Consider the following 12,877-nt stretch of genomic DNA (forward strand, 5'->3'; position numbering starts at 1 on the left):
ACCCTTTTTTTTAATGATGTTTACTTTGAATTTATATTAGTTCACACAAACACTCCATCCATGCTTTTGTTCCGGCCCTCCGGTTTTGTTTAAGAACCCATTGTGGCCCTCGAGTCAAAAAGTTTGCCCACCCCTGGTGGCTGAGGGACAACAGGAGTGTCAGGTAGCCTCCTAGGGGCTGTGTCAAGCTTCCCCATGCCCATCTTGTAAAGGACAAAGGGCACTTTCTACACAGTACTCACATGGGGGAGTTGAGGGGAGTGCTGAGTCTGTGAGGACAAGGGAGCCAAGATGAGGGTGAAGGGTTTGTCAGTTAATCATTCTACATGTCCCTGGGCCTTAGCCAGATAGAAGGTATACACTGCCTAAGGCTGGGACCTTGGCTGAGGAAAATGGAGCTGGAAAGACATCTGGCTGGCAGAAGGGAGAGGCTGTTTGCAAACACTCATATCATCTGGAATTTGGGGGTTTGCCTGGACTCTTGAGAGGTCAGGGACAAGAGTAGGTAGCCAATGCCATGGGTATCAAAGAGTGTTCCCTGAACTGATCATTGAAAAAGAAACTCAGAAGGAAGAGGGCTGTGATAAAACCTGCAAGAAGAGCTCTGGAGAGAGAAAAGGGGAAGCTTTGGGGTAGGAGACAAACTAGGGGAGATTCTTAAAATGGAAGAGTTAGCAAGATCTAGAAGATGTGTGAGAAGAGCCAAAAGGGTAAAAGAGAAAATGTAGCTTACTATTCAGTACTTTCTCTGGCAAGCATGGGGCCAGTTGCTTTCCAGGTGTTCTTATGGTTCAGTCTTGTAAGGTACTATTATCACTGCTTATCAGATGAAAAGAATGGGATCAGAAAGGGTGAAGGATCTTTTCAAGGTCACATAGCAAGGTGGAAGCAAATAGGTATTCTAGGCTGAGGAAAAGTGTGGATGAAGGGATGGATGGAGGAAAGCACAGTGATTCTGTTTGGTTAAAGAATAAGGTGAATGGAAGGCCTACTTATGATAGAAGGTTAAAAAATAGGGTGGCCCCCTATCATGAAGTGTTTTGAATGAAAGAATGAGAACTTTTTCCTGGCCAGTGTGGCTCAGTGGTTGAGTATTGACCTATGAAACAGGAAGTCACGGTTCAATTACTGGTTGGAGGAGGCAGCCAATCGATGATTCTCTCTCATCATTGATGTTTCTATCTCTCTCTCCCTCTCCCTTCCTCTCTGAAATCAATAACAATAAAAAAAGTTTTTTTTAAAGAAGAATGAGGAGTTTCATTTGTATTGGGTGTGTCCCTGATTTTTAAGAAAGGGGGTTGGTATGATCCCCATTGCCTTTTACAAAGATAAACCTGATGACAGTAAGCTATATTATCAAGAGAAAAATGAGGAATGGAGACCATCTGAGAGAACAGCTGAGAGGTACAGATGTGACACAATGAAGGCCTGAACCAGAGCAATCAGAGTGAGAAGGAAGAAGAGAGAGGAACCAGAACTGACAGCAATGTTAAGCTGATAACCCAGGTGAAGCAGGATGGAGGCCAGGGCAAATAAGCAAGGACAACCAAGGAGAGAACTGATCAGAGCTGCAGAGAGATCTGTGAGTGACGCAGGCCCTGTTTAAAAACAGAATGTAGGCAGACAATGGAACTAAGTCTTTACCTGGTTTGGACAGGGAAGAGACATAGTATAGGAGGGATGAGATAGAACATTTCAGGTGAGGGAGTTTGTCATTTGGTCTCAAATAAAAATGATGCAATTTAAGAGACCAAACTGGGCTCATTAGGAAGAGTATAGATGACAACTAAGTGGGAGAAAAAAAATTCACAAAACTAGATTTGAAAATGTCTTATCACATCAGATAAGTCAGTGATTTGTATGCATGAGGTGCTAAGGAGACACCATGGGAAATGAAATGAGCATAAAGGGTGTCTCTGAGGCCAAACTCCTGAGATGTGAGCACAGACAAGCTGCAGAGGAAAGAAAAGGTTACTTCCTCAGAAATACTGGTCAATCATTGATTTAAGCAACAATTACTGAGAGCAGAGTTCTAGACACTACCTTGAGGATAGGTAATATTTATTGAGCTTCGACTATTGTCAGGCACTATTCTAAGCACTCTCTCTATATTAATCTATTTAAACTTCATAGCAAACCAATGAAACAGCCACTATTATCATCCCCATGAATTAAAAAAAAAAACAAAAACCTGAGGCACAGAGAAGTAAATTAACTTGCCCAAAACCACACAGTTAGTGTCACAGCCAGATTCAAACCCAAGCAGTCTGGCACTAAAACCTGCTTTTAACCCAAATGCTACATTACAGACGCTGTAATACAAGACACATTGTCTTGCCAAAGATCACACAATTCTCAGGTGGAAAAACTGGGATTCAAACCCTGACAGTTTAATGTGCTTGAACTTGGGGGACAGTAAAGGGCAGCAAGAGCTAGACTTAGTATGTACAAGGTACAAATGTGGAGCATAAAAGAGGTAATTGACCTTACCAGTGGGAGTGGCAAGGAATTGAGGACAGATTGGGTTGTTGGAAAGGTTCACAGAGGAATGACTCATGAGCTGAATTTTGAAGGATGATTGGGTATTCATCAGACAGAATAATGGGGCAAAGTGTTCCATGCAGAGGGACCAGTGGGAATAAAGAAATGAAGGTTGGACCGGCCGGTGTTGCTCAGTGGTTGAGCATTGACCCATGAACCAGGAGGTTAAAATTCGATTGCCAGTCAGGGCACGTGCTGGGGTTGCAGGCTTGATCCTCAGTAGGGGGCGTGCAGGAAGCAGCCGATGGATGATTCTCTCTCATTACTGATGTTTCTCTCTCTCCCTTCCTCTCTCTGATATCAATAAAAACATTTTAATTTTAAAGAAATGGAGGCTGAAAAAAGTCTGTATACCTGGGGAATAGAGTGAGTGATAGGATAATATAGAAAGTAAGTCAGGGGCTAGATCACACAGAATCTTATTTGCCTTTCCAAGAAATTTGAGCTGTTTTCCAATCTTTTCCAGTGAAGTAAATGTAATGGCAAAAAAAATAAAAATAAAATAAAATAAAGATCCCCAGGGAATCCGGTGGCTTACTCCGAAGCCCTTCAGACTACAGTCATGCGCCACACGACATTTTGGTAAACAGACTGCATATACAACGATGGTCCCATAAGATCAATAGCACTGAAAACCTCCCTTTGCCTAGTGATGTCGCAGCCATCATGTCGTGGTGCAATGCATTACTCGTTTGCTTGTGGTGATGCTGGTGTCCAGTGTTGGTAAAGTCTACAGTAGTGCACAGTCATGTCCTAGGCCAGTGATGGCGAACCTATGACACGTGTGTCAGAGGTGACATGCGAACTCATTTTTTTGGTTGATTTTTCTTTGTTAAATGGCATTTAAATATATAAAATAAATATAAAAAATATAAGTCTTTGTTTTACTATGGTTGCAGATATCAAAAAATTTCTATATGTGACACGGCACCAGAGTTAAGTTAGGGTTTTTCAAAATGCTGACACGGTGAGCTCAAGGTTTGCCATCACTGGCCTAGGCCTTCACATTCACTCGCCACTCACTCACTGACTCACTCAGCAAATCCAAGCTCCATTCATGGTAAGTGCCCTATACATTTTTTATACTATTTTTACTGTGCCTTTTCTATGTTTAGATACAAGTGCCTACCATATTTAGTATAGTAACATGCTGTACAGGCTTGTAGCCATACAGGGTGGCAAATCCCTTCCAAATGTTAGCCCCTATGTGTTCAAGGCTGTAAGGCCAGAGTCATATCAAGCCTCCCCAGTTAGGCACAATGAACTATCAGGACTGATTAAAAAAAAAGGGGGGGGGGGGACCAAAGCCCCTGGCCCTACTTCTGGTCTGTTGCTAAAATTCAGTAAGTTATCCTCCCAAATCTGAAGCAGATGAAAGAAAATGTACATCCCTCAGTAGTTTCTCTGAACAGTAATCAGGAGTTGACCCAGGGTGGGCGTTTGGAAGGATTCAGCCTCCGTCCTGCCTGGTGCTGGGATCAGCTCATACGGCTCCTGTGTCCACAGGGCACAGAGAACACATTGTCCATAGGAGGATTATTCCGGACAAGAAGCTCAGACAAAGGGAGAAGTTGTTCCCAGCTGCCTGGGGGAGGTGAGATGGGGGTGGGAAAAGGGACCAGCCTTGCACTAGGGCATTCCTACAGAGTTCAGCTTCATTTCCCCAGCAGCAGGATGGGAGGTGGGCACTACACAACCTCTCCATCTCAGTTCTAATGCCAGGACCCCTTATGGAGTTGGAAGGAGCACTTAGCTACAACCTACCTATCTTGGCTGTTTCCCAAGAAAGTACAAGGTTAACTAAAGTAAGCTAGCTAGGTAAGACAACAATAAACATCAGAAGGGGAAGAAAATAGGGTGACTGGGGCAAAGATCAAAAGGGAGGCTCAACAATGACCCAATCCCAACCTTAGGACAGAGCTGGAGAAGGAGAGGTCCTAGGCAATGGGTGTCAGACAGTGATTCAGTGAGCTCCCACCTTTCAGGATGAAACTCAGTGCTGAGTAAGATCTTGAGATTTCACAGCTGCTGTTTTCTCCATGCTAGATACAAACCTGGAAGACAATATCATTCGCCAGGGGCCCCAAAGAGGAGAAACCAGAGCAGTCAGAAACTGAGGAATATTACCAGAGTAGGGCAAGAGAGCTATCTTTTGCAAATCCTAAATTTGAGCACATCATGTCCTCTTCTTTTTTTTTTTTTAAATATATATTTTATTGATTTCAGAGAGGAAGGGAGAGGGAGAGATAGAATCATCAATGATGAGAGAGAATCATTGATCGGCTGCCTCCGCGCCCCCCCCCCCCCCCCCCCCCCCCCCCACTGGGGATTGAGCCCACAACCTAGGCATGTGCCCTTGACTGGAATCAAACCTGGAACCCTTCAGTTCACAGGCAGATGCTCTACCCACTGACCAAACCAGCTAGGACCATCATGGCCTCTTCTTCAAAGGAAACTCCATATATATTCCCCCCTGAGGGAATGAGTATGTTAGGAGTGGGAGATACATACTCTCCACTGAGGTGGTTACTGGGTTGTATGGACCCCATAGTTGGCGATGCTACATAGGTTGTGCGCTCCAGAGGATTTGGGGGTGGGAGCGGGCTTGGAAATGAGAGCATGTGCTTTTAAAGTTTAGAAGTTGGAGATGTGAATGCCTCCAGAATAAGGAGTATTTGTTTATGGGCACAAGATACAGGTCAGGTTACTGCATATGTTCCTGTTGGGGTAGAATATTTCCATTCTTGGAGGACAAGGAATCTATTTCAAATAGTAGAGTGGGAATAAAGTCAGTATTAACCATGGACAACAAAGAAACATGGCTTTGGTGCCTTTCAGCAGGAAGGAATCTTTTGGTGGAATAAAGAATAGCAGTTACCAAAAGTTTGCTTCAGGGATTTTACAGAAGCACAGCATAAACCCTAGGCCAGTAATGGCGAACCTTTTGAGCTCAACGTGTCAGCATTTTGAAAAAACCTAACTTAACTCTGGTGCCGTGTCACATATAGAAATTTTTTGATATTTGCAACCATAGTAAAACAAAGACTTATATTTTTGATATTTATTTTATATATTTAAATGCCATTTAACAAAGAAAAATCAGCCAAAAAAATGAGTTCGCGTGTCACCTCTGACACGCGTGTCATAGGTTCGCCATCACTGCCCTAGGCAATATGAGAGCTAGCTTTGACACCAGTAGGAAGGGAAGGGATAAGAAGATAAAGAACACCTGAGTGAGCTGACAGAGTAGTAAGTGGGAGAAAGGTCTGGCTTTGCCTCAGAGCCAATGACATGACTCCCTGTGCTGCTATGTGATATGGTCAGTGTACTTTGTGGATACCATTTCTTGTCTTGATGGAACAGAAATGAATGTGACATCTGGGACCACTTTTCCAGTCCTCTGCTGCCACAGCCTGGCAGAATTCTGCCTGGCACCGAACAAATGCCAAAGTACTAGATGTGATGAAAGAGAACAGAAAAAAGGCAGCTAGAAGGCTGTCCTCATAACTCAGGATTTTTAGATCAAAGCTAATCAAAGATAAAACTTTTTAGGGAGAACAAATTACAATTAACTTGAAGCAACCTTGAAAGTCTCATAAATTGCTGTCAGATATGCCTGACATATGACCATCAAAATTTAAGTAACTTTATTCAGAGAAACCCTTTGGTCCACTTCTGCTGATCCAACACTTGCCCTTGCCCAAAAGGAGTGAGAAAGGCAACTTAGACTAGAGACTCAAAATCACTCTGCTCTTCAACTTAAAAACGCAGGCAAAGGTACTGGTGGCTACCCATTCCCATGATTGATCCGGCTCTTCCTTGAAGCACAGGCTCATGGAGAGCAGAGCAGGCCCAAGCTTTTCCAAAGCTTTAGGTAGATTGTTCACCCCAGCCCAGAAGCCTCATCGCCTAGCTTGAAGACATGGCCAGGATGGAGCCGTGCAGAGACAGTGTGCCTCTAAGAACACAGAGGCTGCCAGTTTCTAGCAGCACAAAATAAGCAGACTTTCCAACAGAACAGAGTGGTCCATGATCCTGTGTTCATCAGCTCACCACTGACATGAAGCAGTATCAGATCAGGGTCAGTTCTGGATCAAGGACTGAGGAGGGCAGTAGGGAGAAGTGGCTGTAGAAACTATCATTTATTAAATACCAATTATTTCATACTAGAGGCGCGGTGCACGAAATTCAGGCATAGGTAGGGTCTCTAGGCCTGGCTGGCAATCAGGGCCAATCGGGGCCTTCTGGCTGCCGGTGGGGCCTTCCTTCATTCCCTGCCACGCCCTGGTGGTCAGCGCATTTCATAGCGAGTGATCGAACTCCCAGTCTCTCGGTCGAACTCCCAAGGGGACACTTTATATATTAGCCTTTTATATATATAGACACTGTGCTAAGTGTTTTACATTCATTTTCTCATTTAATCCTCATAACAACCTTATGACATAGAGATTACTATCATTTACAAATAAGAAAACAGGCTCAGAAAAATTAGGTCACTTGCCCAAGGTCACACAGTTAGTCAGTGGCAAAGCTGGGATTTGTCTGTTGCTGAAAGCCCATGTCCTTTTATTGTACCCATCTAGGTCAGTTTGGGCAAAAGGCAATTTCACTGCCTAGCTCTACAAAGAGCATCTGGGAGTTGAGGTCGCTGGCCACACTCACCACTGGTAGGGATGCATTGAAGCTGACTTGATGTTGGTTTTTATTCCACTTGGCATTTTCCCTAAAAGGAACATAAAGAAAGACACTTGACGCATGGTAAGACTTTTATGATAATTCAGAAATGTGGTCTCTTAGGTTTCCTTCTGCCACCCTCTCTATCAACTCAGAACCTCTGTAGCATCTGAACCTGGACGCCAAAGCTCAGAGGCGTGGTTGCACACCAGCTCTCTCCCTAACGGTATCTAGGAGGAAAGGGCTGTTTGGGGGCAGATGAGGTGGTGGGAGGGATCAGACTCCTGCTCACCTATTCATAGAAAAGATAGCTAAATCCGTGTGATCCCCATTCACAGGTAAAAGAATATACTTTTATTTTAATTGTCCCTTTTCTCAGATAGTGTAGAAGAAAATATCTCTTCTAGTTACTTGCATCTGAACTCCTCCAGACTGTTCTCATCATCACTAAAAGTGAGCAGGAGAGAGAATATGGAGAAAAGAATACATGTAGCACTAGGAAACTTGCTGCTTATCAATTCTCAACCCACCTACTAAATGGTCTTAATTAAGGTCTGACCACCGGTTTCTCTAAGAAAAAACCCCTCACATACCTAATATCCAGAGTAAATGGAACAGAAGGGTGGTTGAGACAGAGGTCTAAGATAGGGGTTGGAGGTGAGAGCAGTTTCTGCTATTCAAAGTTATTCTTCATTCTCTGGAGTTTGTTAGCATCTCAAATGAGATTTTTACTCTTAAAAATTGTTTTCTGGGTCATAGTCCAGGAGAATGGGAGAAAATCTCCAGCTCTGGGGAGGCTGAAGGCTCAGACAATTCAGCTTATTCCCACTTCCTTGCTCAAGGTCTGTCACCATGTCAATCCCTGCCACCTTACCTGGTTGACCTGCTTGGGCCATTTGCACCCCACTGAGAATTGATTGCTGCTGGCTTGGAGCACCTGTCATCTGCACCTGCTGCAATCCTGAGGCTCCTGTAAGGATTGTTCCAGTTCCTGGCTGGCCTGGCTGGCCAGATCCACTGCTGCCTGAAGGTCTCCAATTAGACAGCCCTTTTCCAAAGGCAACAGCTGCCACCAAGGCATTGGTGTCTGCAGGGTTAAAGGTCTGCTTGTTTGGCCGGAGACCTGAAGAAAAAGGTGAGTGAGGACCCTGAAGTATTCCTCTGACCCTGGACTGAACCTAGCAGTAGGAAGACCAGTATGAGTTCCAGGGCTTAGAGTTCTGACTTTAGCAGCATCTAGACTCCCTGGTAGCCAAGAGGAAGAGTCAAAGAACCTCCACAACTATCTCAGAATTCTCCCTTTTCACTTTGCCCATTTCCTCCATCTGTTCTAGGGCTGGACTTAAACACAAAAAGCTAACAAAATGGATGTATACCCTTTCCTAAGCAGCTCATTCTTATATGTCCTCACTTCGCTACTAACCACCATTCCTATAAAAGTGATCTTATCCTTCTTTCCTTCTCCATTTTTAAAAAATTTATTTTTATTTTAAATCCTCACCTGAGGATATTTTTTCCATTGATTTTTAGAGAAAGTGGAAGGGAAGAAGGTGGAGAAAAGAGGAAAAAGTGAGAAAAACGTCGATGTGAAAGAGACATCAATTGGTTGCCTCCCACATGTGCCCCGGTAGGGGCTGGTGATGAACCTGAAACCCAGGCACATGCCCTTGACTGGGAGTCGAACCTTCGACCCTTCAGTGATAGGGACTGATGTGCTAACCACTTAGCAACACCAGCTAGGGCACTCCACTACTTATTACTATGGCTGGTACCTTTGGGCACGTTTCTAACCTTTTTCTATAAAAGAGGAAAGAGATCTGACTTATGGAAGTAAGGATTAAACTCAGGGCTTTCCTTCTCCATTTTGCCACCGATCCCTCCATACCTCCACTCTCTGATTCTCGTTCCTCTTTGCTGATTTTCTCCAAAAGGTTTGAGCACATTTTATTTAAACTCTGGATCTGCTTCTGTAACACACAAATTGGTAGAGAGATTAGGGCAAGCAAGAAATGATTGTGGGGAAGCTGCTTTCTTGTGCTCTTCCAGGGGCAATTTATATGCAATCAACTGTGCATCCTATGAGACAGCAATAGTAAAGCCTAGCTTCTCATGTAGGACTTGGGGGATGGGGGGGCAGCAGGGCAGTGAATCAGTCCAACCTGAGCTACATCAGCACCGATGCGGGCAGCATCTGTTGTCAGTTGCTTCTCTTGCTCTTCAACCTCAGGGTCAGGCTTGGTTCTCAGATGGTCAGGGACTACCTCATGGCTGAAAACAGGTACTCGTCCTTCCGTCTGCCGCATAAGATCTTCATCACGGTCTGGGGACAACACCAGAGGGATGATGACCTGGTTACGGAACAGTGGTGTCTTTTCATGCTTCAAGACCTTGTTCAGAGTGTTCAACTGTCCAGAGAGCAAAGCAAAGCTGTCCAGGACAGAGGGCCAGGTCAACCGGTCATACTCGTTCTCTAATTTGTAAATGAAACTCCCCAGTGAATTCTTCAGATCAGCCACTTGACTCAGCAGTGCATCTAATGACGCTTCAAGCTGCTTCTCCTCCCTCTGCACCAATAGGAACAGGTTGGTTACCCAGATGAGTGTGAGTATGACACATGCAAAGGAAGGCTGAAAAGCCAGGATGACAGTATGCAACACTATGAAGTAACACAGGATCTCACTGGCATAGGAGAGCCAGGTTGTTTTCTATCTTTGGTATTTGGGTTACAGACAGCATCAACTCTTAGACCTTTCAACTCATGCACCTGACCTCGATTCTTTCTACCAACTGATTCCTTTCTCCATCATTTCCTAATTCATGCCTGGTTTTTCTCTGTACTAAGTATACTCTATTCCAGTGATGGTGAACCTTTTGAGCTCGGCGTGTCAGCATTTTGAAAAACCCTAACTTAACTCTGGTGCCGTGTCCCATATAGAAATTTTTTGATATTTGCAACCATAGTAAAACAAAGACTTATATTTTTGATATTTATTTTATATATTTAAATGCCATTTAACAAAGAAAAATCAACCAAAAAAATGAGTTCGCATGTCACCTCTGACACGCGTGTCATAGGCTCGCCATCACTGGTCTAAACTATATGACATTAAACTGATGGAAGCTGTTAGCAGAGCCCAGCAAGGACCCACGATTCAGAGTCAGAATGATGGACTTGACAATAAGCTAAGTGAGTGGGAGACACTGCCATTCACAGGATGTTCAGTGGTGAAAGGAACAAGAAATCAAGCCCACAGCATCTACTAAATGCAAAAAGATTTACACATGCGCCTTTTAGATAGCAGGCACACGGAACTTTCTCCAAAAGGTTTGAGCACATTTTATTTAAACTCTGGATCTGCTTCTGTAACACACAAATTGGTAGAGAGATTAGGGCAAGCAAGAAATGATTGTGGGGAAGCTGCTTTCTTGTGCTCTTCCAGGGGCAATTTATATGCAATCAACTGTGCATCCTATGAGACAGCAATAGTAAAGCCTAGCTTCTCATGTAGGACTTGGGGGATGGGGGGGCAGCAGGGCAGTGAATCAGTCCAACCTGAGCTACATCAGCACCGATGCGGGCAGCATCTGTTGTCAGTTGCTTCTCTTGCTCTTCAACCTCAGGGTCAGGCTTGGTTCTCAGATGGTCAGGGACTACCTCATGGCTGAAAACAGGTACTCGTCCTTCCGTCTGCCGCTGTTAAACACAGATTTTATTAATCATCCTAGGCATTCCAAGAAGATTCAATCTGGACCGATATATAGGTCCTGTCACAGGCAAACAGTGCATTTTCAGGAAAAACACAGCCTAAGATGTATGATACTTAGCTTCCTAGGACACCTTACCCCTCACTCTATTATTCATCTCTGTTTCCTCACACCCCTATCTGTACTAGACACAGGGGCAAATCTCTCTGCTACGTTTTAATCAAAGACTAAAATATACAAAGTTACAAAAGAACATGCATTTTGCTCGAGACAGGTGTTGGATGAGAAAGGCCTTTGCCTTGGTGGCAAGGTCCTCAGGTTTCTTTGGGAGCAGCTCCCCAACTCCAGGACAAAAAGCAAGGCCTCCAAAATGCAGCCTCACTTTTTATTGCTCCACATTCAGAACCTCTACAATAACCAGCCAACGACTGTGCTCTAGGTCCTTATCAAATAACTTAATTTCCCAAGTTGTACCCTTCTCCTCCTCTTACCATAAGATCTTCATCACGGTCTGGGGACAACACCAGAGGGATGATGACCTGGTTACGGAACAGTGGTGTCTTTTCATGCTTCAAGACCTTGTTCAGAGTGTTCAACTGTCCAGAGAGCAAAGCAAAGCTGTCCAGGACAGAGGGCCTGGTGGTAGTAAGAAGGTGTCAGAATATTCCCAGTAAAGTAGCCTCAAAGGGGTCCTTCAGATTAGGAATACTCAGACTTACCCCCAAAAGACTCCTAGCCCTAGAGCTGGACTGGGTAGGAACCAGCGTGTCTTATAGGGATTGTGGGGTTAGAAAAGAGGGACACACTTTCAGTTTCTGACACAGATGGAGAAAAAAGTTCATTTCTTGAATGGGGTGAGGAACAGTGGCAAAATAGGAACCATGCCTACACTGTTATCACCAAAAGTTCAGAAACGGAGTAAAAGCCTCTTTTCTGGCCTGGAAATAAGATCTATATTTCCAGAGTAGGTTGGATTTAAAAGGCTCACCAATATCTATGGCAAGCGATCCAGTATGACCTTTGTGTTCCTACTGTAGTGGGAGGATTTCTTTTCAAAGAAGTCAAAGGGTGAGAATCAAAAGCTGGAAAGAGCCTAGATTGGGAAACTGGGCATTTCTCTACTTCCTTGTCATGGAGGCCCTAAGTTATACTTCATTTGTTAAATGTTGGGAAACCTAGCTCTTACCAAATCATAAGATGTTTGCAAACTGATAAATGGTTCTATCACTGGAGGTGCCCTATTCACCAGGAGGCTTGCCCCCCCCACCCATGCAGCCCTCCCCAGATTACCCTGGCCATCCTTACCAGGTCAACCGGTCATACTCGTTCTCTAATTTGTAAATGAAACTCCCCAGTGAATTCTTCAGATCAGCCACTTGACTCAGCAGTGCATCTAATGACGCTTCAAGTTGCTTCCCCTCCCTCTGCACCAATAGGAACAGGTTGGTTACCCAGATGAGTGTGAGTATGACACATGCAAAGGAAGGCTGAAAAGCCAGGATGACAGTATGCAACACTATGAAGTAACACAGGATCTCACTGGCATAGGAGAGCCAGGTTGTTTTCTATCTTTGGTATTTGGGTTACAGACAGCATCAACTCTTAGACCTTTCAACTCATGCACCTGACCTCGATTCTTTCTACCAACTGATTCCTTTCTCCATCATTTCCTAATTCATGCCTGGTTTTTCTCTGTACTAAGTATACTCTATTCCAGTGATGGTGAACCTTTTGAGCTCGGCGTGTCAGCATTTTGAAAAACCCTAACTTAACTCTGGTGCCGTGTCCCATATAGAAATTTTTTGATATTTGCAACCATAGTAAAACAAAGACTTATATTTTTGATATTTATTTTATATATTTAAATGCCATTTAACAAAGAAAAATCAACCAAAAAAAATGAGTTCGCGTGTCACCTCTGACACAAGTGTCATAGGTTCGCCATCACTGACTTAGA

The 12,877-nt window shown here is 44.0% G+C and overlaps 1 protein-coding gene across 7 annotated transcripts in view; it reads right to left on the minus strand.

Moving 5' to 3' along the window:
* Nucleotides 1-12,877, minus strand: part of MED8 (mediator complex subunit 8) — a 19,848-nt gene that overhangs the window by 4,663 nt on the left and 2,308 nt on the right. For 4 of the 7 annotated variants that reach the window (XR_001362079.1, XM_014539577.1, XM_014539574.1 and 1 more), the window contains exons 2-7: nucleotides 12,226-12,344; nucleotides 11,412-11,556; nucleotides 10,769-10,909; nucleotides 9,101-9,182; nucleotides 8,090-8,338; nucleotides 7,204-7,264 (exon numbers count right to left, since the gene is read on the minus strand). Coding sequence is in view for 6 of the 7 variants with exons in the window: in XM_014539577.1 (XP_014395063.1) it covers nucleotides 7,204-7,264; nucleotides 8,090-8,338; nucleotides 9,101-9,182; nucleotides 10,769-10,909; nucleotides 11,412-11,556; nucleotides 12,226-12,344 (797 nt within the window). In the remaining variant the exon portion in view is untranslated. Of the gene's footprint in view, nucleotides 1-3,620; nucleotides 4,596-5,683; nucleotides 6,642-7,203; nucleotides 7,265-8,089; nucleotides 8,339-9,100; nucleotides 9,183-10,768; nucleotides 10,910-11,411; nucleotides 11,557-12,225; nucleotides 12,345-12,877 lie in introns of those variants that run through there. The other 3 variants (XM_014539573.1, XM_014539572.1, XM_014539575.1) reach the window with 3 other exon arrangements.

The sequence above is a fragment of the Myotis brandtii genome, unplaced genomic scaffold (genome assembly GCF_000412655.1).
Source record: "Myotis brandtii unplaced genomic scaffold, ASM41265v1 scaffold220, whole genome shotgun sequence".
Taxonomy (NCBI): domain Eukaryota; kingdom Metazoa; phylum Chordata; class Mammalia; order Chiroptera; family Vespertilionidae; genus Myotis; species Myotis brandtii.